Source organism: Ambystoma mexicanum, chromosome 3q (genome assembly GCF_040938575.1).
Source record: "Ambystoma mexicanum isolate Mex_15411 chromosome 3q, UKY_AmexF1_1, whole genome shotgun sequence".
Lineage (NCBI taxonomy): Eukaryota > Metazoa > Chordata > Amphibia > Caudata > Ambystomatidae > Ambystoma > Ambystoma mexicanum.
This window is the reverse complement of record NC_090926.1, coordinates 160,920,394-160,947,302: the sequence shown is the minus strand read 5'-3', so window position 1 is coordinate 160,947,302 and position 26,909 is coordinate 160,920,394. Positions and strand designations below refer to the sequence as shown.

General features: G+C 46.7%; 1 protein-coding gene across 8 annotated transcripts in view; it reads right to left on the bottom strand.

The window, feature by feature from the left end:
• DAZAP2 (DAZ associated protein 2) overlaps positions 1 to 21,625 on the bottom strand; it is a 39,070-nt gene extending 17,445 nt beyond the window's left edge. For 2 of the 8 annotated variants that reach the window (XM_069653386.1, XM_069653385.1), the window contains exon 1: positions 21,211 to 21,271. In XM_069653386.1, coding sequence (XP_069509487.1) covers positions 21,211 to 21,256 — 46 coding nt within the window. In that variant the 5' untranslated portion in view covers positions 21,257 to 21,271. Of the gene's footprint in view, positions 1 to 20,999; positions 21,109 to 21,210; positions 21,272 to 21,394 lie in introns of those variants that run through there. The other 6 variants (XM_069653389.1, XM_069653392.1, XM_069653387.1 and 3 more) reach the window with 6 other exon arrangements.
• Between the last annotated feature and the right edge of the window lie 5,284 nt (positions 21,626 to 26,909).

The following is a 26,909-nucleotide window of genomic DNA, read 5'->3' as shown; positions in this document are numbered from 1 at the left end:
GACCTGCGGAATCAGATCCTGGGTGGGTGAAATGGAACACCGCATATCAGACAACTAGGACACTGTTAAAAGATTGGAAGAACACCTGGAAAGCATGGTACAAAAGCTCACCACCCTTGAGGCTCATGAGGAAGACAGCAAAGGTAGATCTTGCTGCAATAATCACCATATACTTGGCCTTCCGGAAAAGGAAGAGGGACCATCCATTGAGCTCCTTAGAAAGCTGGGGCTTTCAGATCTCATGGCACCCGAAAGCTATCGAACTCCTCCTTCGAGAGGGGGCATATGATCCCTGCCGGCAGGCCAGTACCCGGTGCCCTTCCACACACTGATTGCTAGACTCATGAATTATAGGGAGAGAGATACTCCTCCACATGGCATGGGCAACAGGTCCGATCACATACAACGGTAATCAAATCGGTTTCTTCCCTCACTACACGAGGGAGGTCCAGGAGTCCCGCCAGTCTAATGACTCAGTAAAGAAAAAAGCTTCATCCCAGGGCATCAAGTGTGCGCTGTTCTTCCCGGTTACTCTCAAGCTCTACCACAACACGGTCCATGTGTTTCATAACCCGAGCGAGTTCTGGACTGGCTGGCAAGAGGTCCTCTCTGTCCCACACCCGGGAGTGGCGAGAGACCACACCCTGAAAGACATCGGCGGAGGTAGCCCGAATCGGGTAGAGACTGACACCACATAAAGATGACAATAACGAGGGGCCACCAGGACAAGCAGAAAACACCTGAGGGCCAATGAAGCACGGCAAGACCCACACAAGGTCTAGATAGCTTTAGGGGAGAGAGTCTCCCCTCCACTAAGTAAAACCTATAACTGTTCTAAATTTGAATCCTAAGACTGTCAACCCCGGACGGCGGCAAACAGTCTTGCACTGGCCCCCAGGGATTACCCCGAACAGGTTTTCACAAGTTCAACGTTCCACGAGTTTGGGCGTCAGGTAATTCTGGGCAGGGCACACAGGGAGTTCACAGGGTACCGTTTAGAAGAACGGGGAGGGAGGGTGTAGGGACATTTGCCACCAAAACCTGCAGAAAACTGATACCACACCCACTGTGCCCGAATCGCAAGTTGAAGAGAAAACCCAATATTAGGAGATTAGAGATGTTAAATGGTTCATGTTGTACGGTTACAAAGTAGCACCAGGGTCGATGACGAACAGCCAAGACATAGGTGGCAGGAACACCGGGGGCTCGGGTTGGAAGGAGCATTTAAGGGGAGGGGGAATGCCCTGGGTCACGACACTCACTTCAGACCCTATGAGACAACGAACAAACAAATATGGCATGTGCTGTGTTGGGGAGGAGAATTCTCTGTTAAGGCTAATTTCCCAAACCTAGCGAGTCCACCCAGCAGCTTTGCTGGATTTTTTGGGGTTTCATTTTTTTCTTCTGCTAAGAGACTTTCTCCCACTCTTTAGGCATGATTTGAGAATGTCCTTTGACTATGTAATGTGTTTTATGGGCTATGGGGTCTTTTACTCAATAGGGCTTCATGTGATTTTGGTATCTGTGTTACACAGCACCCTCAGTGCAGTAACACAGGGGTGTCATAGTGACCCCCAAACATAGACTCCATACCCTGGGACTGACCGTCTCCCAGGGCATGTAAAGTCACAATTGGCTTTACTAGACTTAAATTGTGACCAGAACCAGTACAAACCATCATATTGTGGAAGTACTGGTAGGGGTAATTCGATTGCCCCCTTGAAAAAAACAGACCCAGGGGCAATGTCCAGTCTTCCCCCTCTTCCCCCCCCCCCCCCCCATGTCGAGTTTCTGGCTGGTGGCAGTGGATACCACACAAAATATTCCACCAGAATATTTCCTATGGGATTTTCCCCATTCATTTTAAACGCACCACTTTTTTGGTGCAATGTTAAAGATACCGCTGGGTTATTTATTTAATATTTATTCCCCAGTTGGGTCTTTTTGGCAGGACTCTGTTTTAAAATGGCATTTGTGTTCGCCTCTGTAACTCCAAACCAAGTTGAGTCCTTTGTTCCACTTTTGGTGGGCTTCTGCACAGAAGCCTCCAAAAATGGTGCCACTCTGTCTGGGTCTACAGGATGTGTGAGAGGAGGGGGAAGGGGGTGGGGGGGATGAGGAATAGGCACCCTGGGGCCTGGACTGAGTTGCCTTGGCCACTGGGGTGTGGGATGTTCTGGAGAACATATAAAAGCCTTGGAAGCGTCATCATTTTAAACAGTGCAGCCTTGCCTATCAGTGATAGTGGGAGGGACTGCCAGTGAGAGACATCTGCTGCAAATCTGTCTACCACTGGCTGTAGGGTGAGCTGGAGAAAGTCGTCCAGGGTTTGGCTAATCCGTGTGTCCAGATAAGTGAAGCCCAAGATCGAAACGGGGTAGGGGCAGAGTTCGGGAATTGCATTGTCTCCCCCCCCCCCTGGATCGAGAAGTATACAATTTTCTGCTTGTTCACTTGGAGCCACCTGAAGGTTTGCTACTCCAGAAGAATGTGGGAAACTATCGGGCATGAGATAGCAGGGTTGCTAAAATAGACAAGGAGGTCATCTGCGTACAGGGAGATCTTCCCCTCTCCTGGGCCAAGAGAATCCTGACTAATTCTCATCTGCTCGCCAATGGTTCAATTGCCAGAAGAAACAGAATTGGGGGGGGGGGGGTTGTAGAAGGGGCAGCCTTGGGTGGTTCTGCGACCCAGTGGGAACATCCTAGAGTAGCTGCCATTTACACTCACAACAACTTTGGGTGAGTCATAGACAAGATGTGAAACCATGCCCAAACCCGATCCGGCTCATTATTTCCCACAGGGCGTCCCACCCCACTGAGTCAAACACTTCCTCAAAATCCAACGGCAGGAGACCCAGTGGATCTTTAAATGAGTGGCTACACAGCGAACCTGCGCTCCCACACATCAGGGCCGAATTAAGCGATACAGGAATGCCCCCCCCCCTCAGATACTATATTGTGACAAGAGTATGATAGGCGGGTCAAGAATGACACTATATCCGCAGTCTGGAAAGAGGTCACCAACACACTGGATGGAATGCGAGACCAACATTGACCCAACCCCTGTGGCACCACACACACCTCCCTGAAATCCAGAAAATGGGGCATTGTGTGATCTGGGAGAAACATGGGATATGTACACTGGCAGATGTAGTCCAAGAAGGGCACCTTCTAGATTGAGACTCTGAAAGGGAAATACGAGTTACAACTCATCGACCGCTTTAGACACATACAACTCACTCACACCATAAATACTCAATTTCCGAATCTGGTCAAAATACCCACCTGTTCCCCGAGGAGACCAATGTTCTCCAGGACTGTGTCCTATCTAAGGTTATCTCCACGCTTCATCAGGTTCTCAACTCCTTTGGTACCCGATAGCTGACCAGGCTGAGAGAGAAACGGGTGGAAGCATTGATGTTCTATTGATGTTCCCTCGAGAAATAGGTACTGATGCCAAGCTAAAACTGATCTCAGCTCAATATTGCACAGGTCATACTACTCCCGAACAATGATGGGCCAGTGGGGGGCGGGGGTGGTAGATGAGGGGGAATGCCTCTGGTGTAAACGCACAGAAGGCACCTCCTTCCGTGTGGTTTAGAACTGCAACGTACTACAGAGCTTCTGGGCGGAATGCATTAGTATGATCTCCAAGAAATTGTTACTACTGGGTATCTGGGGGTGGGGTAAACTTTACTAAATATAAAAAATATTCCTGGCAGTGGCATTGGGTGTGGGGAAGCGATTGACAGCCGTAACTTGGGCCCAGCAGACACAGAGTATAGACCGATGGCCCAACGAAGTGGACAGATGCGCCTCCCTTGAAAGGCGAATCTACAAAGTCAGAGGATGCCCCGAGAAATTTCAGAAAAGATGGGGCAAGTGGGAAGACTCGATATCCCTCCTCCCCCGGAAGAGGAGGCCCGGGACCTCTCACAAACTTCCAAAGGCGGCCAATGGGCCACACACCTGGCCGTCCGAGAAATACTGGTACTACCTAGAAATGTTCACGGTTAATACCGTGTATTGTATATCATGGGGCCCTGCTGTTTGTTTATATTGTTTTGTACTCATAACTAAAATCAATAAACAGATATAATAAAAAAAGACGGTGGCTATCAAGTAGGTTTAGGATCTATGGCATTACCACAATACAGAGAGAAAATAGACATCTACAGAGATTCCACGAAGATAAGTTGTTATTGTGGTTGCTTCATATATTACAGCAGCAGGGAATAATTGTTGCTTGGAATGGTAATTTTTTAATGCGTTTTAGAATACGATAATAAACCGTGGACTGATAATTGTACAACGTATGCATTTTTACAGCTACATCATTTTCTAATTTGCAGACAACTACACTAGATGTTTATGGAAGTAAATGTGTGCTTGTAACCATGTTGTTTTAGATTTTAACTTGTTTCAATTTAATTAATTTTGCGAATAAAGCCATAAGCATATTAAAACATCACCCCACTAATTGTGGTTATACAAAACAATGTTGCCTCTGGCAAAAATAAATAAATCAAGTCCCAGGCAGAAACCAGCAAAGGATGCATCCCGTGTAATACCATGACACAAGCTTTGCTTGTTGAATTCGTAGATTAAGTGCACTTGCGTTGATGTGCTCAAACCAGACATCCATAGTGCGTGCAAAGCAGAAGCTCTGCCATCCCATTAGATCTGAAAAGAGCATGGTAAGACCACCAGAGGCTAATCTACTTAAACAGGACGCTTGGGCCTACCCTGTAGGATACTTTATTTTGCACAGCTGAAAGCATTTGAGAGGCGAAACTGGTTTTACTCTTCCCCTGCTTAAGTGGCTCATCATACCATCAAGGTCAAATATTTTTGGCAGGACTACAAAATAAACCACCAGGGCTAGAGCTTGGTATCTTGCCACCTTCCCAGCATCACTTCAAAGGGGGAGACCCCAGTCACCAAGTTGGCAGCATGAGCCCACTGCACTCATTTCCTTATGTCCCGGGAGGATAGCTCAGCAGCAACGTGCTTGCCTTGGAAACAAGACAACACGAAGCAACGCAGGTTCGACCCCCAGAAATCTCTGGGTATTAAGCGCATTATAAATACGCAACCAAAAGACGTAACAGCGCTTTGATGCCCACGGGCTGTGAGCGCTTTAAAAATGCAAATAAATGTGGTACCACTCCGCCCTTAACTGCTAGGAGCCTTCTAGTGACAGATCTTCCTGCTTTGTTAGAGGGGTTGTAACTGTTCAATAGCGTTGGCATAGGGCCACTTGAGAGACTTTGGTCTTCACATTATCCAGAACTTTGTTCTACTGCAGTACGTCCCTTTAGAAAACTTCCCCCAGACAATCGCCACCTTGGCAGTCCTACAGTGAACGGGCAGCCAGCTTGAGCGAGTGCCCCACTATAGGGAGACATGTTCTGTTAAATGGACGACAGCAAATGGGATTTCTTGCTAACCAGGGCAAAAACGTATTGCCAGCTGGTTTAAATATGAGCCAGGATGAAGGCAAGCGTGGGCATAAATCTAAAGGAGCATTCACCCAGGCTGATAAAGTACTTGAGCTGGTCCTGATCAGAGGAAAGCCTGAGCTAATTTTTGGGTGAATAACATGCAAAGACGTGTCCTAGACACTAAAAACATCCAGTTTTAATAGCTCTCACTTTCCACCAGCATCATACCACTGGCTTGTAGGATTATCGAAACGTCTCAACTTCTTCTCTGCTCTAGACGAAACACTAACACGTTATCCTGGAAGCAGACCTCTCTTATAAAGCTTGTGGGCAACCCTTTGGAATACTGAGGGCACAGAAGAGACCAAAGGACATGCAGAGAGACATGAACAGGCGCTACATCCAGACGCAAGTCTGCTAGTATAGACAGCCGACCCCTCCCCCCCACAAAACTGAATGTTCAGGGGAGGGTGGATATCCAATAAAATGTTCATTTACTGGGGGCAAAAAAAGGTGAAAGGGCCATGTTCTTTCTGTGCCAGTACAATGGAAGAGACCCACTAATGATTAAGTCAGTCAGTTCACAGATTTCTCAACCTCTATTGGATCCCAAAGAATGGCCGGTAGCTTGAGTTTAAGGAGCGGCACCGGTTGGGCCTCATGGTAATGTTTATTTATAAGCCATCTATACACAGGCATGCGTTCAAGGAGGGTGGGAAAATGGGGAAAAACAGCTGCTCAGAGCCCTTGAAATTCTGAGACAATAGTTTGCACAGGAAGAGTATGTGAAAATACTACATTTAACAATTGAGATACAGCAAATAGATCAGACAGCAATTTTGCAGTTTTACCAAGTCCACATTGAGGGGGTGAAGACAAGGGAAAACAGACAGACAATCTTCAGGCAAAGGTGCATTTGGATCGTGCAAGTGCACTGACAGTCAAGGGAGGTCCAAGTGTAGCCAGTCAGTGGAGACTGGGGTAAGATCAGAGAGCCACTCTTGGGTTAATTCTCAAGTGCATTGAGGGAGGGTGGGGAGCAAGACCCTGAGGCAAGTGCAGAGAGGGCTGGTGGGAGTGACCGGGACCTGCGAGCCTGAGGTACACCAGGCGGCCAATTGTAAGGGAGAGATGGATAGAGCGAAGAGCTAGTTTAGCATGGTAGAGGTAGAGAGGAGGAAGGGCTTGAGGAGTTTCTGAAACTTAAGAAGATCTGGCTCAAGACGGACGGTGGCAGGGAGGCTGTTCCAAGGGGGAGGCACCTGCTGAGGATAAGGATCTCCCTCCAAATCTCTGCTTGAAGAACTGGCTCACTCGCAGGTTAAGGCTATAGGTAGATGAGCAGAGGGCTTGCGGTGGACAGCATTTAGGTAAGCAACGTTGCAGGTAGGTAGGCCAAAGAAAGCCTTGTGGACAATGCAGAGGGTCTTTAACTTGATCCTTGCAGCTACGGTGAGCCAGTGAAGGGATTTCAGCGCCAGAGAGATGCAGTCCCTGGGATTGATGCCAGGGATAAGTCTTGCAGTTCTGTTCTAGATGAGTTGCAGAGGGCACAGGGCAGAAGCAGGGAGGTTGAGGAACAGGCTGTTGCAATAGTCCATCCCGGAGAGAACCAGGGCTCTGGAGTCAGTGAGCCGCTGGGGAAAGTGAGAAAAGGTAGAGTGCCTCTGAGGAGGTATAGCCGAGACTTTTTTTGAGCGGTCCAAAATGTTAGAGAAGGAGAGAGTGGAGTCGAAGATGACCCCGAGGTTTTTGGCCTCACAGGTGGGTGCGGGCGCAGGGCCAAGGGAGGCCGGCCAGAGTGAAAGCGAGAGCAGGGGTCCCAATGTGGACAATCTCAGTCTTACTGCCATTGAGGCAGAGATCATTTGCAGCACACCATCACCGACAAGTGTAGTCAGATGTGAGCGTGGAGGAGGCGGCGACTGAGGGTAGCCTGAAGGATACAGTAAGGTAATCCACGTAACATTGGAAGTTAAAGTGGGCATCACACGTGCCAAGGTAACTATATAGACGTTGAAGAACCAGGGGAATAGGTTCCATTCCCAAGGTGTCACAGAGACGTGTGATCAGGATGTTGTGGTTTACCGTGTCAAAGGCAGAGGAGAGATCTCCTTGAGGAAAGATCAAGGAGAATGAGGACAGAAGGATGTTCGTGTCGTTGAGAGCAGGTCTTCACGGGTGTTCAGAAGAGCAGTTTAGTTTCCATGCCTCTGGATGCTCTAAAGCCAGACTGATGGTCATGGAAGCAACCAATAGATTCAGTGTGGAGGGTCAGCTGAGATATAGCCAACTTCTCCAGGAGTTTGCCCAAGAAAGGAGTGATGAGATCGGGCAGCAGCTTGCTGGAATTGGGGGACGGGGTTAGCAGAGGGTTTCTTGAGCAGAGGGTGCACAGGGGAGTGCTTAAGAGCAGTTGGGAAAGCTCCTGTGGAAAAGGAGAGATTGCTGAGATCAGCCAAGGCTGGGGCGAGGGAGCCAATATTGTCCTTAATGGTTTTGGAGGGGAAGGGGTCCACCTGTTGGATGAGGCCTTCATAATCAGACTAGTCTAGTGACCTCGATGGGTGAGAGAAGAGGGGAAGTGGAGGCCCCCCCTACCCCTCCAAGGGAGGATCCGGTGTTGGTGTAGGCTGTGGTGTGGAGGAAAGGCTGTCTTGGGTTTTTGTGATGAAGTGTGCGGCCAGGGCCGAGCAGAGGTCCCAGGTGGGCGTGACTGAAGAGGCTGCTGCAGGATTGGTCAGAACCTTGCAGACTGAAATGTTTGGCCGCGTTTGATGCCATGGAGATGTGGGCTTGAATAAAGGCCATTTTCTTCGAGCAGATGCAGAGTTGTCAGTTTGTCAGATGGCCTACCTGATGAATTCCATTTCCTCTCAACTGCCCTACACTTGAGGACAGCCAGATGGGAGTCGTACCAAGAATTGCACTCCACTTTTTGGAAAGCTTCAGCCAGACCCTCATGGCAGGGGCAAGAGTATCAAGAGTGTTGGGGAAATAGAGATTGAGGTTAGTGAGGGCCATGTCAGGGTAGGAGTCAGCCGCAGAAAAGGGAGAAGAGTAGGTGGGCCAAAGGCAGCCACTGTCACTTTTCATGGATCTGGTGACTTTGATGCTGAGCGGCAATGCTGCTGCAAGAGGAGAGGAGAGCTTCAGGTGTGTTGAGAGAAGAGAGTGGTCAGTCCAGGAAAGAGTTAGCGAGAGGGGTGTCAGTAGACATGAGAGCATCCAAAGTGTGGCCCGTGGTGCGCATGGTGCCAGCGGGTAGGATAGAAAGGGAGAGCGTCACATAGGTTGCAGAAAGGTCCTGAGGAGTCAGGAGAGTCCAGATGGGTGTTGAAATCACCCGTCAGGAGGAGTTGAGAGGAGGATCAAAGCAGAGAGGAAGCCAGGTCAGCCCATTCCAAGATGAAGAGAGTGGTGTGTCCTGGTGGCTGATAGAGGGTGGACAAAGGAGAAGACTTAGGAGAGAGCGAGAGCCTGCAGACTAGGCACTCGGAGGACTAGGCCTGAGTAGGGATAATAGACACTGGTATCCGTTCTGGGAAGATCAGCGCCACACCACCCCATCTTCTTTGGCCTAGGTGCAGAGAGGATTTTGTAGCCTTCAGGGAGGCATGTGTCGAAGCCTGTGACAGAGTTATCCTTGAACCATGCCTGTGTGATGGCAGGAACATCAAGGTCCACGAGTTCAAGGAGTTTGCAGATGTCAGACGAGCGACAGCGGAGCGAGTGTTGAGCGTGGAGCGTGGAGCAGCTTGCCGTCTTTAGGGGTCTTGTGCAGGGGATGGTGTTCCCCCACCCCTGCACCCCATGGGGTGGCAGCAGGGCAAGAGGGATAGTGGAGGATGGCAGAGGAGCCAAGGCTAACAAGGGAGCCAGTGCAGAGAAGGAGGAAGGCACAGACGGAAGGGGAGCCGGCCGGAGTGAGGTGAGAGTGGTAAGGGAGGAGCCCGTCAAAGAGAAGGTGGTTTGGTTGAGGACCTTGAACCATAAGGATTCCATTGAAATAGACAGTGTTGATGACTCTGGAAATGGCAAAGAGGTCAAGAACAATCTCCCAGCGAGTACCACCATTAATGGGAGAAGAGGCGATAGGAGAGAAAGCTGACCATGTAGTGAGTCCATACGTCAGGTGCCTTACCGAGAAAAAAAGAATGCAAGTCTCTCTGGTGGAAGCTGCGACGTAGGTGTCTGCAATAGGAAGGCCTTGGTTGGAGCCCAGTATGTCCTTCAGTTTCTTACGACCAGATTTAGTGATAGGAGAGGGGTAAGAGATGGTGAAGCAGTTAGAGAAGATAGGATAGATAGAGACATAGTTGGCTACAGTGATGCACACAGATGAAGGGGTGGGGGCACAAGGGGGGTTAGGGGGAGACTTGTGTCTTCATTAGCTGGGTGTGCTACCTAACAACCACTAGGCAAAGCTAGAGTCGATATCAGAAGGACAAAGTGAAAACAGAATTGCAGCAACTAGGCACAGCTAAATTCGAATTGGCAGGACAGAGTGAAAGACTGCAGCAACTGGGCATAGCTCAACAGTATTTCTCCTGCTTGGAGCAGGATTTGGAAACTACATAGGCAGCCTGGTTTGTCTGAAAACACTTCTATGTACACCAGGAGCAGCACATCTGGCCAATATGCGATTCTTCTGTTGCAGCTTGCATCAACCCGTTGTCCCCTCCAGTGCCTGACCTCACTCTTAAGGCTGCTTGGTAAGGCCACCCAAGACGGAAAACCTTTCAACAATGGAAACCTTCACCAAGGCAGACCTGTCCTTTAGCCCAACTACAATAAAATGACATCAATGTCATGACCAAAGTAATAGCCAGTGTCCACACCTGGAGGTGCATTTTCCCTAAGCTACGAACATTTCCAGTCTAAAGTACAAGGCTTCCACATCCGAGGATACATGGAGCCGGAATCAAATAAAATGTTGACTTTTACACCAACTATGGTGCCCAAGTCCTTGGGGGCTATGTAAGCTACCTTACCTACCAAAACGACGATAATCACTCCCTCATGGAGTTTTAGGGGGGGGGCGGGATGTGGGGTGGGGTGTAAGCCTACGTTGGATCTATTGGAGCACCAACTGGCATTCCTTGCTGCAGTTGAACAGACAGGGCCAATGAGAGTGAATCATTACCACTTTCTCGGTTTCCAAGATGTGGGAATGGCAGAGATGTCCTTGCAGGGTGGTAGTGGTCTTTGACGCGGAGTTGCAAGTGGCGCTGTCAACTTCCACAGCCCACGTTTTGTTCCTTAAATTGTTTTGCCATGGGAAAGAAGTGGGTCCCCCTACAAGTAAGCATTCAGAGTTTCTCAAATTTGTTTGTCCTCAAGGCTGTATTATCACTTCTATTCAGCAGCTGACTCCCACCCTGACAGCGCTTTCTAACTTAATCCATTTCCAACACTCTTGACATTCTTGCCCCCGTCAGAAGTCTGAAGACTGAAGACTTCCAAAAGTGCAACTCTTGGTATGACTCCAATCTGGCTGTCAAACGAAAGAGCAGAGCAGCGGAACTAGTAGAAATGCTGTAAGGGCTAGTATGCTAGTTAGTTTGTGTTAGATCATTTGGAAATTTCTAGGCCCAAGGATGATTACTGCATTCCCCGGTTACCCTCCCACCTTTACAAATAAACAATACACTTGGTATGATAACTTCACCCAGGATCCAAACTTTCAGACAATGGATGTTGTGCAAAGAGCAGCGATGTACTGTTCAATATGTTCCAACTGATATTTACGGATCAGTGTTTCACCATATGCATGATGGCATCAAACAACCGTAAGATCTTCTGGCCCCACAAGTAGTGAAAGACGGGTGTGAAAGTTGCATTTAACCTCAAAATCAGAGGCAGGTCTACTTTTTCCTTGAGCCAATAAAGCCCCACGCGCCTGCTGCTTCAAAATGTGTTAGTAATCACGGTTCAATTGTCTAAAGGGCAGCAGGGCACGCTTGGCCCCTGGAAGAGTTTGGGGTGGGGTAGTCCAAGTGTACCATTGTAACATGGCTGGTAATCGGTTGAGATTTCCTGAATGTGTCCAGATATGACAGTGCAATCATACATTGTGTGTGCTTCACAGGACATGCCTGAAGAAGGTTACCAGACATTTCATCGAGAAAAAAAAAAAAAAAAGTCGTCAACAGGACAAATGGTCGACACCATTTGGTTGATTTTTATTTTTTGTATTTTCACCCCCCCCCCCTTTTTTTCTAAAAACTTTTCCCTAAACGAAAACATATATATACATATATATATATATATAAAAAAGGTTTGACCAAATGGTGTCGACCATTTGTCCTGTAGACCTTTTTTTTTCCGACGAAATGTCCAGACACCCCTGAAGAAGGCTAATATTCTGTGCGCTTGTAGCTTGTATTCATGGCAAATACTGTAATATAAAACTGGTTGCACAATGTGAGAATGCACGATGTGAGAAGCAGGGGCATCATTTGGGGTGGGGGATGTCGCATGGGTTTTTTTTAATGTATTTAATTGAAGCTCCTGGGCTGTGGCATGTCTGTTTCTAGAGTGGCTAGCTTTCTTGATCAGGCTTTATAAAAATAAAAAAATTAAACAAAAAAAAAAAAAAAAAGGGAGTTCCACAAACAGTGGCCCTAAATAAGAAAATAGGAATAACAAATAATTTGTCTTTCTGGAATTCTATACAATTGCTAGACTCAGGTTTATTCCAGGCATACTTCAGGGGTGAGTCACTGATTTAGTCAGTTCCTAAACACCTCAAATTCACAATGCAGACAAAAAAATTAAAATAAAAATATTTTTCAAAAAAAGCATTTAGAGTAGAATATGCATCCCTTTCGGACTACAGGCCTGATTCACAGACCATTTTCCTATGGCATTGTGCCATTAGAAGACGCTTCTGTAAATCAGGTCCTATGTATTTTGCTTTTCGCGAGTTGCAGTTATAGCATGTTTTTTTCTGCCATGGTCTGTTACGATCACCACAAGACATTCCACCTCGGACACTTGACAAAATACCTTTGCCTAAAAGCTTGTGTACAGTGTAGAAATGTTTGTGTTTGACTATAGCACATAAAGTGGCCCTTTATTTCAGTGTGCCACAATGAATGCTTTGTTGTAATGTGTCCATATTTCCTATCTCAATGGCATGATGTTCATATGTAGGAGGTAACGCGTGCAGGATGCTGTGCGAGTGCCCTGCTTTCACTGCGCTACTCTAAACATTCTTTAATACACAGTTATGAATCCCCCAAAAATTGTATTTATTTTGCCAAACTCTGAAGCCTGAAAAGTAGATCCATGGAGGCTTGACATGTGGACAACTTTGCACCTGACCTACAGATGAACTGTCCCGCTGTTAAATCCCAGTTACTAATTTTATGGTATCCACCACAGAGTAATCTGCTTTCTGACTTTCAGAACATTCAGACATGCAATTGATAATTTTACTATAGCTGGCAAGCTAGCTATTGCTGGTAAGATAGGTCAGGGGGTGGAGCGCTTGCTGCGGCGGCAATGTGCATGATTTGCAGGTTCGAATCCCGGGCAGCCAACTCAGTCCTTCGTCCTTTTGAGGTTGATAAAGGAGTACCAGCACAGGTTGGGTGATATATGTATATTTGTTCTAAACAACTCTCAATCTTACAATGCCGCGCAAACGACCCATCCCAAGGAAAAGACGAAGAGATGAAAGAACAAACACTCCAGAACAACAACCATAGACTGGACCCCCAGAGACAGGAACACAAACCAAAGCAACGCTGAGAGAAGAGAAAAATCCCTCCAATCCAACCCAACATTAGAAGCAGCAACATCAAACAACCTAACACAAGCAAGTATAAGGATGAACACCACAAACAGACAGACGACCGACACAATAACTAACTCACCAAAGCAAGAGGAACTTCCGGGAGTTGTGGTTGTTGATCGGAAGACGAACCCGATGAAAACAAAAAACCGAAGACAAAACCTAGAAGAACTCTTCGAAGACGCCGACACCCCGAAACCCACAGCCCAACAAGTGACCGACCAGGAAGGAAACCTCAACACCGAGCAGAAGACGACATTGACAAAGCCCAAACCAAACACCTCCAAACTAACTACAATCTAATAAACGCAAGATCCATGTCAAAACACTCAGATCTTTCACCTACTCGTCGACAACGGCATGGACATCCTGTTCATCACAGAAACATGGCTGGACGACAACTACAAAAATCACACTCGAAAGCTGCTTTCCGACCGACTTCAAATGCCTACAGATAAACAGGAAAAACAAAAAGGAGGAGGCATCGCTATAGCCTTCAAAGAACACCTGAAAATAAAAACTGACGAACCACTCAACATCCTCAACTGTGAAACCATGATAATACACCTAAGAGCGAGCCCACAAACCAACATCACATTCATCCTGGTATACAGACCGCCGACATATGATGCAACATTCGTCAATAACTTCATAGAAGCCATCACCAACGAACACCTAATCATCCCGGGGGACTTCAACATCTGGTTTGAAGACAGCCATGCCAACCCCCAAAACTCACTAATTTAACAACTCAACACCATGAAACTACAACTAGTCAAAGGAGCAACGCACTCGGCAGGACATACCCTAAACGCAATTTTCGCTAAAGAAAAACTCACCACAGCACCTCCATTACAAATACTGTGGAGCGACCATCTCATCCCATTCGTGATCACTCTGCCTATCGAAGCCTACATCCAACATCTGAAACTCACAACCACCACTGGAAACACGTCAAAGAAAGCAACCTATTCGAACAACTGGAATTAACAAAACCCTCAACTACAGCTGACCTAGACGGGAAAGCAGAGATACTGCACAAATAGATCGCAGAAACAGACAAGATCGCCCAAGAAAAACCGTTCACCCCATCAAGAAAAAGAGCAATGGCAAAATGGTTCACCCCACTATTAAACGCCATGAAAAAAGAAAACAATTGGAATGGAGGAAAGAATACAACCCAGGGAAAAAAAAAAAAAATAATAAAAAAAAAACTACCAGAAACAAATCTGCACATGCAAGAAGGAAATTCAAAAGGCAAAGAGAAGACATGATGACAGAATCAACAATGCTACCACCACACAAAGAATTTTTTAGCATCATTGAAGAAGTGAGAAACCCACCAGGCTGCGATAACACCCCAAACCCCCCTCAGACAAACTATGCAACGACCTGGCGGACGACTAAAAAAATAAATAAAATAAATACAAAAAAAAAACAATGACATCCGACAAACCATACAAAAGCGACCAACCACCCACAACATACAACCCAACGAACCTAACACGGAACCACAGCACAAACTCCAAAGCTTTCCTGAAATATCAGCAGAGGCATTCGCAATGCTGGTAAAACGAAGCAAGAAAGCGGGATCACCCATGGATCCCTGTCCCCCATCAATCCTCGCGCAAGGATCGCCAGCAGAACACTACAGAAACCTAAATCTATCACTATCAACAGGGACTGTACCGAAGATCTCCAAATCAGCATACATCAAGCCACTCTTGAAAAACAAGTGTTGACGTAGATGACCTTTCCAACTACAGGCCGATCTCTAACATCCCCTACCCAGCAAAACTTCTAGAAACCTACATATATGAACTAACCCAAGAACACATAGAAAAACACCTCCTGCTCGACCAAGTTCAAATCGGTTTCAGACCAGCGAGAGGAACAGAAACAGCACTACTATCCATCTGGGACGACCTCAAAACTAACGCAGACTCAAACACTACCTCAGCCCTTATTCTGCTCGACCTCTCAGAGCCGTTGACACAGTTAGCCACGACACCCTGACCAAAATACATAGGCATAACAGACACAGCACTACGCTGGGCCAAATCATTCCTAGCAGACAGAACAGAAACCGTATGGATCAAACCTTTCAAATCCACTCCACGAGTCAACGACTGGAGTGCCACAAGGATCCTCACTATCTCCAATATATTTCAACATCAGACTCCGGTCATCAGAATCTTCAAAAAATACATTACATGTTACAACTACGCAGACTACAACTACGCAGACTACACTCAGATCATCTACAAAATTAAAGACACCGATGCCGATCATGCAACCCCAATCGACTGTCTAAAAGAAGTCTTCAACTGGATGGATGCCAACAACCTGAAAAATCAACCCAGGAAAGACAGAAATCATGATCGTATCCAAAGACCAAGAGAACGAAACCACCATCCCATGGCCTACTGAAATGGGAAAACACACCAACACCATCGAAGGTAGTAAAAAATCTGGGAGTCCTAATAACACCCTAACCCTGGAACCACAAATAAATCCAACAGTGAAGAAATGCTTTTTTCTCCTCCACACGGCAAGAAGAATTCTACCTTTCCTCTCCTTCATGCACAAAACACTCACTATCGTCGCCCTAAGCATGTAAAAAAAAAATAAATAAATAAAAAAAAAAAAAAAACACACGACTATGCAAACGCCTCTACCTCGGAATACCAGAATATCTCCTGAAGAAACTGCAACGGATCCAAAATGCAGCAGCAAGACTACTCCTCAAACTATCCAGAAGAGACCACATCACTCCAGCCCTAAAAACACTACACTGGCTCCCAGTAAAACGTTGCATCACCTTCAAAACAATGTGCATAACACACAGGGCAATCAGCGGACAAGGAGCAGAATTCCTACAAAAGAAAAAAAAGTCTACAAACCAACAAGACCCCTCCGATCAAGCAACGAAATCCGCCTGGAACTCAAACCATACCTTAAGATAAAACTTGGAGGCACCTCCTACCACCTAGCCGCAAAAACCTGGAACATCCCAAAAGAAATAAGAAACACTGAAGATCACTTAAAATTCAGGAAATCACTAAAAACCTGGCTCTTCAACACCACAGACTAAATCTGGAAACCAAAACCGGAAAAAGGATGACTAAACCGGAAAGGACACAGACATCCCTGACCCGAGAGGGTAGCTCCCATGGTACCTGGACGGGTGACACCGGATAGTCTGTAACACAGGCAGCACGCACGGAGACTGAGCCAACTACCCCAGACAATCAGACAATCCCACCAACACTTTCGCCCATCCCTTAGTTACCGCCAGGCACCACAGTAGTATGGAATTGTCGAGATATTGGCAATCACCACACTACCTGAGAGGTTGACATTGGCAGGTGCACTGGCCACAGGAGTATCAAGGGAGGATAAGGGGAGCTATGAGAGAGCATGTCAGAGGTGGGGGCCAGAGATGTAAGGAACCTTGTATAGCAGTCGGACCCAGATCAGGATCAGGGGAAACTACGCAAGCCGAGCGCCTCAATTCAGGATAGAGATGCAAACTAACCAACCCTACTATTTGCCTTTCTGCATACACCTCTCAAAACTCCAAAATAAACAACCAAAACCTACAGCACAACAAACCGCACAAACTTCACTACATTGCAACAACAAAACTAAAACACATACCGGCCGCAAAAACCCCAGGCCCAGCCAACGGACCCACCGGGCTGAGGCCACCAACAGCACATCACTGCTCTCTTGCACTTTTCCTGCTTCCTCCCACTAACTCAACCTCCCCTCCTCTTTCAGAGCCGCCAGGGGACCACTCCGGTGGCGATAGTGTGCGGTACAAATGTCCTTTAACATTAACTATATAAAGTGCTCACTGGAAGGTGCTATATAATAACACATCTTTCGGCCTTGGACATCTGCTTGCATTCACAGTAATTTGGTAATATGGGCCTATACAAACTGATATTAACGATCCATGTGTGATCCATTCTTGTATGAAATGTATATCACATTACAGGGATATTGTAACCATATTGTTCAGAGTGTACCTAGGAACAATGCTATGTGATGCCACATCCTGTTTTGTTTTTGTTAAGGGGTGAAAGGTTGTGTTCCATCGCTTCCAGTGATGTCACTGGGGTGAGGTCAAATGACATCACTGCCTGCAATGTCAGGTCAAGGGTCATGTGATGTCACTTCTGCTACCCCTGGCATTTTAGCGAAATATCTGATGAGATGTTAGAATGTGTTGCTAAGCAGCCAAGAAGCAGCTTGGGAACATGGGCCGGGTGATGCTTAGAAGGATTGACACTGGGCATGAGCTGATAGAGACGAGCTAGTACCCACTGCAGAAGGTGCCTGGAAGTGAAGCAATTGCACCTGTTCACCAGCAAGACGGCCCACACAGATTAGGATTTTAGTGCCGGACATGGCTAACATAGCAATGGGCGTAGAGGGAGACGATTCTATTAACAGTGATCCGGGCCTCAGACATAGCAAGCAGTAGGTGGTCTCTAGAGAGGAGACTCATCACCCGGCTGATGAGAAACCAGGATCCAAACATAGACCGAAAGCATATCAGGAACTGATCATAAATCAAGAGGCATAAAATAAGCAGTGTTGCATAGCAATTTGCTATGCAATTCTGTAGGTTTGCTAATCAAATTGACACGAGTGTAGCTAAGCTAGCCATTAAAGTTACCCTGTTCAATGAAAGCACAGCTCACCCTACAATCCTATGTTGCCTCCAGGGCTCTCATTTCTCCGTTCACTGCAAGTTCAAAGCAGCTAATGGAGAGAGTGCAGCAATAATCACCTCAACCACTATAAGCACCACAGGCCTATGTGAGAGCTATGAAAGAATTTATTTTCCAAATAAATCATTCCAAACCAAGTGTAATTTGGTAGTAAGGCAACTATATCCTGTATGATTTCTTGACAGTCATGCAATTCCATTACTATAGATTTTGGTTGTTGCATAATGCATAATTACAGGGTTGATCATCTCCATGGTTTACAGTAAAGTTTAGGTTGGTGATCTAAATCCCATAGTCTCAAAATATGTTTAATTTTGTTGGGGTAGGGGGGGAGACGCAACATATTGACGAGTGAATACTTTTAGATATACATGCCCACATGTGCTTATGATGGAAAACCTACTCCTGTAACTTGCTGGTTGAATACATCTGTGCAACTGGAGCTGAACCCATGAGCTGATTCCATACTCCTTGACATTCAAACTCATCTTGTTGCTTTATACCAGCTACCCTAAAAGCGGGATGGCCACAAACTACAATATGCCCTATAGTTTGCCTAGTTCAATGTCTGCTACACCACCTACTCCGCTTAGTGTCTGACTTTCTTTACTCTTACATAATGAATACAAAGCTAACTAGATGTGTATGCAAATTAGTGATCAATAGTCCATCCAGTCTGTACATCAGACTGGATATACTACACCACCATACACTGTAGCATATATTAGCACCTGCAAGAGAGCTGGCCCAACTGTTTTCAGAGGATATATATATATATATCCATTCATGCAGCTAACTTCTTACATACACTCTTCGGGGCCCGCAGAGTCTGTTTGACCACACTAATAGTCCGTAGATTTTATGACGGGCGAGTACCATTTGCAGGGGATGTTTGGAACTTATTTAACGTTTACTTTGTTTGCAGTAAATATCAAATAAAGATGCCATTGTGCAAGGTTGGCCACAAGGTGGAAGCAGAGTGCCAAACAAAGTGGGTTTTTGGTGACATGCACTGTTTTACAAAAAGTGCATTTAAATTCGTTGTCATGCATTGCTATGGGCCGAGTGCATGCGTCTTAGGTCAAGCAGGCAAACAAAAGTTACTTGACCCACAGGTCCAGTGACTTTCTAAAGAGTTTGCAAGGCCTGACTAATGCCTTACTTCAGCTGTAAACAAGACCGCTGTATTGTTGGCCATTTTATGTCTTGGGTACAAAACTTCTGGTGACACTAAAAATATTACTACAACATTGCTAAATGGGTTTGTTTGCTAATCAAGAACATTTTAATTAGCAAATTTGTGTAATTAATTTTTGAAAACTGATGTATGCCTTGAATCAAGACACCCCCTCTCCAACTGACCATAAGAGAAACGCAGAACCTGCCAAGAACGAACATACATGGAACGGAAAGGAATACAATGCATTGCGTTTGACAGGCGGTGGCACTGTGGAGGGTGCCAGTCTAACTCTCCTAAATGACATTTCCCAGCACTGCCCATAAGAACCAAAAGGGCCTGCCAGTGCCACCAAGTGTGCAAGAGGCATGTCATCTGCGTTCAATGACCACCATTTAAAGTATCCCCTTACTTCGCTTTAAACATGTATGCATTTGATTTGTCCTTGCACATCTAGCAGTTAGTTATCTGCAGCAAAACCCTTTCAAAGGCCCCATAAACGTTTCACATGCGATTCACAACCAGGAAGTATAAAGCGCTTTGAGTATTTGAAAGCCAATTCTGGTTTCAGTGCAGCAGCAACTCAATATCAGGTACAAGTGTACTAAACTCTACGTGCATTTCCTGTAGCTATTGAACGCATACTTTAGTGTAAACCGAGCACCACCTAGCAGGGTGCTAAATGAGATTCTAAAAGCAGGATCTAAAACCAGCTCCTGGGTATCGGACACCAGCACGTGGCAGGAGCAAGTACACACCGTAAATCTAACTTCCACATAAGAGGAAAACTAACTTTTTGCACATTTTCCTTATTCACAGAGCGTTTTCCAATGGGGGGTTTTGCCATTATAAAACGCTTCTGGGAATTAGGCCTTATGTCTCACCCCAGGTTTCAAGTTAACCACGCTTTCCTGGGGTAAAAGAGGGCCGAACACTGCCTAGTAACCATTAACAGGCGCTAACCACGAGATCAGAGGCACAACAGTACATCGTGGGCATGCAAGTGGAAACATTGCTCTTTTTGCTCCATGCAAAACCATTGTCTAATAGGGTAGTGCCATTTTATACACCATACGGTCAACTCAAAATAAACCACTTTCAAAGAAGCAGTAGCCAACCACATGTTTTTCACAGATTCGGGGAGTGTGGGGGGGCGGGGGGTCATGAATGGTGAGCAGTTTAACAAACCCCATCTCATCAGTATGATGTGTACAGCACCATATTGACGGGAACGAGGTGTGACGAAGCACCACGTGGGAAGCATGAACTATAGAACCCTTCCTCACAGGCAAAATTGACAAGTACGTCCACTGGTTCCTCCCACCTAATAACACGACAGCGCCATTAGGTCAAACGGATACGGAGAACCTCCGACTATATGTGCACGAAAGAAACAGTTCTGGGCAGGGGGTGCTTGCATTGCAGGACCATTAGAAATCAAGAAGTAGCCAACGGATTGAAGATACTCGCACCATAGAGTTATTCCAATTTCAGAAATGCTTGGTTTGCGGATCCCAGTCCCACCCGCTCGACATAGTGGACAAACACCATCTGCGCCCCGCTACCGGAACTATACAGACGTCCACGAGCAGTACAGTAAGAAACAGCGACGAGCGCCAAATATAAGTTACAACAAAGCCTTACTGAACCAGAAAACGCGATCGTACAGAAGATCCGTACAATTAAACAATTCTCCCGAACCCATTAGACAAAAGGCACTCACTCTCAAGGCCATTCACTCGCGTGCTGGGGTCAACCGCATAATTAAACACGAAACGCCTTCCCCATGATCAGTTAACGCACACCGTCCAATACAGTAATGGAAACCCATACCATCGTGTGCCATTATTCCAACCGTGTCAGCCTCAACAACCCCTTTCCTTTGAACACCGTGGACACAAAACCTCCGCACCCTACCTACCCCCTCCCCCTTTTAACAGAGTGCAGAATGGGGACTGAGTCAGCATCCGCCCATACTGCATTGAGCGCACCCAGATACCGGGAGTCCTCAAAGGCCCTGCGGACTAATGTCCCCCGCCCCCACCTTGCGGCAGCCTCGTTCTGGTAGAGAATAAACACGCAAGGCCCATTCTCGCTCTTCCCTTGCGGGCCTGCGGTTAACAATCAGAGTGTCCCACCGAAGGTGCATTCGGTCCCCGGTGACGCCCCTCCCCTCCCCTCCCGGAATCCGCACCAGTCTTCCTGGTCGCGCGCGACCCCTGGCGCACCTTTGTTGTTCATGGCGACCCCGTGTGCTCCCTGCTCTTTGCTGATGGCTCGCGCTGTCCTCACTAATGCGCGAGGTGCCTGGTTTTCTGTGATCCGCGATGTATCTACTGGCCCTTGTTTCCTCTCTGCTGCAGACTACGACTCTCTTCCGGTTTCAGGCTCCACTTCCTTGTTGTGTTGGCCGTCGCTATATACTGTGTGCGTCACTACCATGATGAGGCAGCGACGATTGTGTGAGGCACCTCCTTCTTTGGACCAACTGTACCTCCATTTTAGGCTTACAGGCTATCCTAACTTGTTGACTCAACTGTAACACGAGCTGCTGCGAAAGTAGCGGTGTTTCCTAGTCCCAATCGTATATAGTGATGTCGTTACTGGATAAAACACTATGTAGAGTACTAGAAAATATTAAATTAAATTACATTATCATTAATAGCATAATTTAAAACTAATACGTGTGTGTATATTTTAATACATATACACGTATTCGTATTTTTATGCTCGAGGTACTTCTAAACGACAACGCTATATGTCCTTATTTAAACTCAACCTCAACGAAAAAGGGCGCAAAGAGATCTCTTTTCTATGTCTCGCTCTAGGAAACTGGCAATGAGAAAAGAAGGCAGACATCTTGGAACTCAGTGGTGGCAGCCTTTCGTGTACATTTGAATTTGTTTTTGTTCATTTTTTTTTAACAAATATTTGTAGAAAGTGAACTAAGAATATAAAATCAAGCAACTGATGCTGCAATGATTTTTAAAAGACAGCCTACTGTGAACAATACAGAGATGGCAAGTTTTCAATTTTTTTTGGGGTGACATTTTCATAGTTGCAATTTGCTTTTGCCTGACAATAGGGTAGCCAGCTGTCCTGTATTTTGGTCGGACTATTCCAATTTAGAAAAAGACAGTCTGTCCGGGACACCGAAAAAGTTCCAACTTGATCTCTGTGGCACTTCTAAAAGCGCAGCGGACAAATCCGCATGCAATCACAGCACCTCCCGGGGATGCAAAACAAGTCACCCCACTTAATAAAAGGAATGCAGGGCCATGCATGCACAAGCATATATGCCAACCCTCGTGATTTAGGCAAGAGACTACTTATATTTGTGCGAACATTTTGCAGTTTTACCCCGGCCCTAAAATATCCCTAATCCTAATATAATTCAACGCTCACAATTTCTGTAACAATCTACTTCCCAAACAATCATTTGTTGGTATCAATGCCCAACCACATACGCCTGCATGGAGCCTGTTGTGATGTATGATGTCACTCCTGTCAAGTGACGATCTACGTGACTGCTAGAATAAAAGGGGACCCTGCCGAGGCACGGACATGAGTTAGTCTCACAGGCCAGTGACCCTTGTAACAACTGGTGACAAGGTGGGCACAGGCCCGCTGTACGTCGCACCCACTGTGAGGCAAGGTAGTGCGCTGTAGCCAGTGGGATACAGCGGATCTCACTGGGGGAAAAAAGGAGGCTCGCTGAAAGCAGCACAGACAAGCTGCTTTGCCCGCCAGCATCAGCGGTGATTCCGGTGAAGTCTACTGTGCGCCGACTGAGGCACAAGTGTGTCCCTTGCCAGGAACCTGTTCTAAGACGACACAAAGGCAGGTCTGGCTGCCTCTGCCGACTTGTCACATGGCCCTGGGCACAGGCTCTGCTACGCGTGAGGGTGCAACGTTGTTCATATTCAGTGACCCCAAAGGCGAGCCCCCTGCTGCTGCGGGGGGCGGGGGGCGGGGGGGTGGGAGGTCCCTGGTGCAAGTCCCTATTCATACACGCCCAAAGTATCAAGAAACGTCTACTGGGGTTTCCTTTAGGAAGGGTTCTCGTACACAAACGTTTCGCTCCTCTTGTTCTTGTAATCCTTTGGTAACATACAGCTCTATTACGCCCTGTACACGAAAGCGGCTTAACAAAGCGTATGTCATCCGTTCCCTTTCTCTCCTGTAAACAACAGTAGGGATTGGCATTAAACGGTGGACGCCGCTATACCTATGTACTAGGTTACAGCGTACACAGCGTCCCGCAGTGTGAACGCGCTGCCTCTATAAGCTCCGCCCTTGACGGCAAGCGCCGCTTCTGAATTTTGTTTAGAGCTGCCTGGAGTTTGACTTTGCTATTTCTCTATTTCTCGTGCCTTGACCCTGTTTATGCTACCTACGGATTGTTACTGCTTTTGTCCTTTGGCTTGTTACTTCAGATTGCTTCTACTGGATTATGACTACGGAACGCTTACCTCGCCTCCCTCGCTCAACGCCCTGCTGTTTACTTGACCGAAACGTTGCCGACTTTTGGACCGCTGCAGACCCTCCGTCTTTCTTCATCCCGGAATTCTTGTTGCTTGGCTAAGTACTTTCACAGAACTTTGTTTACCACGCATACTGGTCTATTCTCCTTCCTATGAGACCCACGTCCAGCATGTTTCTACCGTTTTACAAAGGTTACAAAGCCACCACCTCTATGCTAAGTTGGAAAAATGTACCTTCCATGCTACACACGTGGAGTTTTTGGGTTATGATATCACGAATCAGGGGGTCAGTATGAGCAAATCTGAGGTCAAGGCTATTTTGGAATGGCCTGCTCCTACGTCTATTAAATCTTCAGTCCTTTTTAGGATTTGCAAATTTCCATAGGCGTTTTATACGTTCATTTTCCGCCACAGTAGCGCCATTCACTTACCTTACCAGTTCAAATGTTCATTTCAGATGGACTGAAGAAGCTCAGACTGCTTTTGATAACCTAAATACCGCGTTTATCACCGCTCCAGTTCTCCAACATCCAGATCCTACCCGGCCCTTCTATGTGGAGGCTGATGCCTCTGACCAATCAGTCGGTGCGGTACTATCGCAGATTTTCACTGATACTGGATTTTTACATCCGATTGCTTTTCACTCCAGAAAACTCACCAAGTATGAAGTAAATTATACCATCACAGAACGAGAACTAATATCAGTACGTGATGCCTTCAAGGTATGGCGACATCACCTCTTGGGTACTGATAATCCCGTTCAGGTCTATACTGACCATCGTAATTTACTCGCGCTGCAGTCTGTAAAGTGTACCACGGCTAGGCATGCTAGGTGGCATGAGTTTTTCTCCAAATGTAACTTTGTGATCACCTATCGGCCTGGTTCTTTGCATTCAAAGGCTGATGCACTTTTGAGGATGTACAGTGAAAGAACAACACGGCTGGCACCGGCAACCTATTGCTACCTAATCAAGTTGTGTGTACATGTACTCTTGGACCTTCACTCAAGGACACTATCAAGGACTGGGTACAAGGGAATCCCCCAGAGATTGCCTTATGTTAATGGTTGTCTGTTTCTTCCTGATGTGGAATCCAGACGAACCGCATTACATTGGTGTCATGACTCTTTGGTAGCAGCTCATCCTGGCCAGCGCAAAACCTTGGAACATTTGAAGAGATGGTGCTGGTGGCCTTCAATACATAAGGACGTTTCAGAATACATCTCAACCTGTGCTATTTGTGCCCAGTGCAAGTCCAATACAATGAAACCCATGGGTTTGTTACAACCCCTCCCGGTTCCAAGCATACCATGGACTATGATCTCCATGGATTTTATAGTTGAACTGCCATCCGTCCAAGGCTATGATACCATATGGGTGGTTGTTGACTCTTTTACGAAGATGGCGGTTTTTGTCCCATGCCAAGGTTTACCCACTGCTCCTGCCTTGGCGGATCTGTTTCTTCGCCAGGTTTTTCGTTTCTTTGGTTTACCTGAGATCATGGTTTCAGACAGAGGCTCGCAATTCACCTCCCGTTTTTGGTGGCATCTTACCACGTCCTTGGGAATTGATGGCCGTTATTCGAGTGCTTACCATCCTGAAACCGATGGACAAACAGAGCGTCTCAACGCTACACTCAAACAGTATCTCCGTTGCTTAACCATGCAACATCAGGAGTCATGTTTGTCAGTATTGATGGCAGCAGAGTTTACTTATAATAACTCGGTTCATACTTCCACTGGCTCAACTCCTTTCTTTGCACTATAAGGTCATCACCCTCGATCATTGCCTCTTGACCTTCCACTATTGTCTGACAACCCAGCAGTGCAGGACAGTCTCAGGGATATCACCGCCTTCCATCATCAACTCCATTGTCATTTGAAGGGCGCCCAGGATCACTCTAAGAAATATGAGGATCAGTATAGATCTCCGGCGCCTGACTACCATCCTGGCATGTCGGTGTGGTTATCCACGAAAAATCTACGCATCCCCATACGGGGTTGTTTGAAGCCGCGATGTGTGTGTGGGTCCTTATCTGGTCAAAGAAATTATCAATTGTTTGGCGGTCAGACTAGATGTACCAAAGTCCTGGAAGATCCACCCCGTGTTTCATGTGTCCCTTTTGAAACCATGTACTGACGGTACTCGGTTCTCAGTTCATCCCCCTCCTGTCAAAGTGCAAGGTAATGAGGAATACGAGGTCCAGGCTATCCTTGATTCTAGGGTGTCCCGGGGGGTGCAGTATTTTTTGGTGGACTGGAAGGGTTACCGTCCGGAAGATCAGACTTGGGAGCCAGAATGTAATTTGCACGCACCGAAATTATTGGCCTGTTTCCTCGCATCTCAGGGGGGGAATGTTTCTTTGGGTGCGGATGCTGTCAGGAAACCATCTACTGGGGTTTCCTTCAGGAAAGGTTCTCGTACACAAACGTTTCCCTCCTCTCGTTCTTGTAATCCTTTGGCAACATACAGCTCTATTATGCCCCGTACACGAAAGCGGCTTTACAAGCGTATGCCATGCATTCCCTTTCGCGCCTGTAAACAACAGTGGGGATTGCCATGGAAACGGTGGACGCCGCTATACCTACGTACTAGGTTACAGCATACACAGCATCCCGCCGTGTGAACGCGCTGCCTCTATAAAGCTCCGCCCATGACGGCAATCGCCGCTTCTGAGTTTTGTTTAGAGCTGCCTGGATTTTGACTTTGCTATTTCTCGTGCCTTGACCCTCTGAGTTTTGTTTAGAGCTGCCTGGATTTTGACTTTGCTATTTCTCGTGCCTTGACCCTGTTTATGCTACCTACGGATTGTTACTGTTTTTGTCCTTTGGCTTGTTACTTCGAATTGCTTTTGCTGGATTACGACTACGGAACGCTTACCTCGCCTCCATCGCTCAACGCCCTGCTGTTTACTTGACCGGAACATTGCCGACTTTTGGACCACTGCAGACCCTCCGTCTTTCTTCATCCCGGGATTCTTGTTGCTTGGCTAAGTACTTTCACAGAACTTTATTTACTACGCCTACGTCATTTTTTGGGAATGACGTTTTGGAACTTTCAAGGATTGTGTTGTGTGGACTAGACTGCCTTACACACATTAGGCGTCCGCGTGCTGTCGGGGGTTAGTTTTGTCTTGGATACCTTCTATTGGGACTGCCTCCTGCCTGGAACTGGACATCTACATGAGTTACAGCATTTACAACAAAGTCCTGCTTCAAGAAAGACTGGGTAAGAATCTTGTGAATACTGGTGAATGTTGA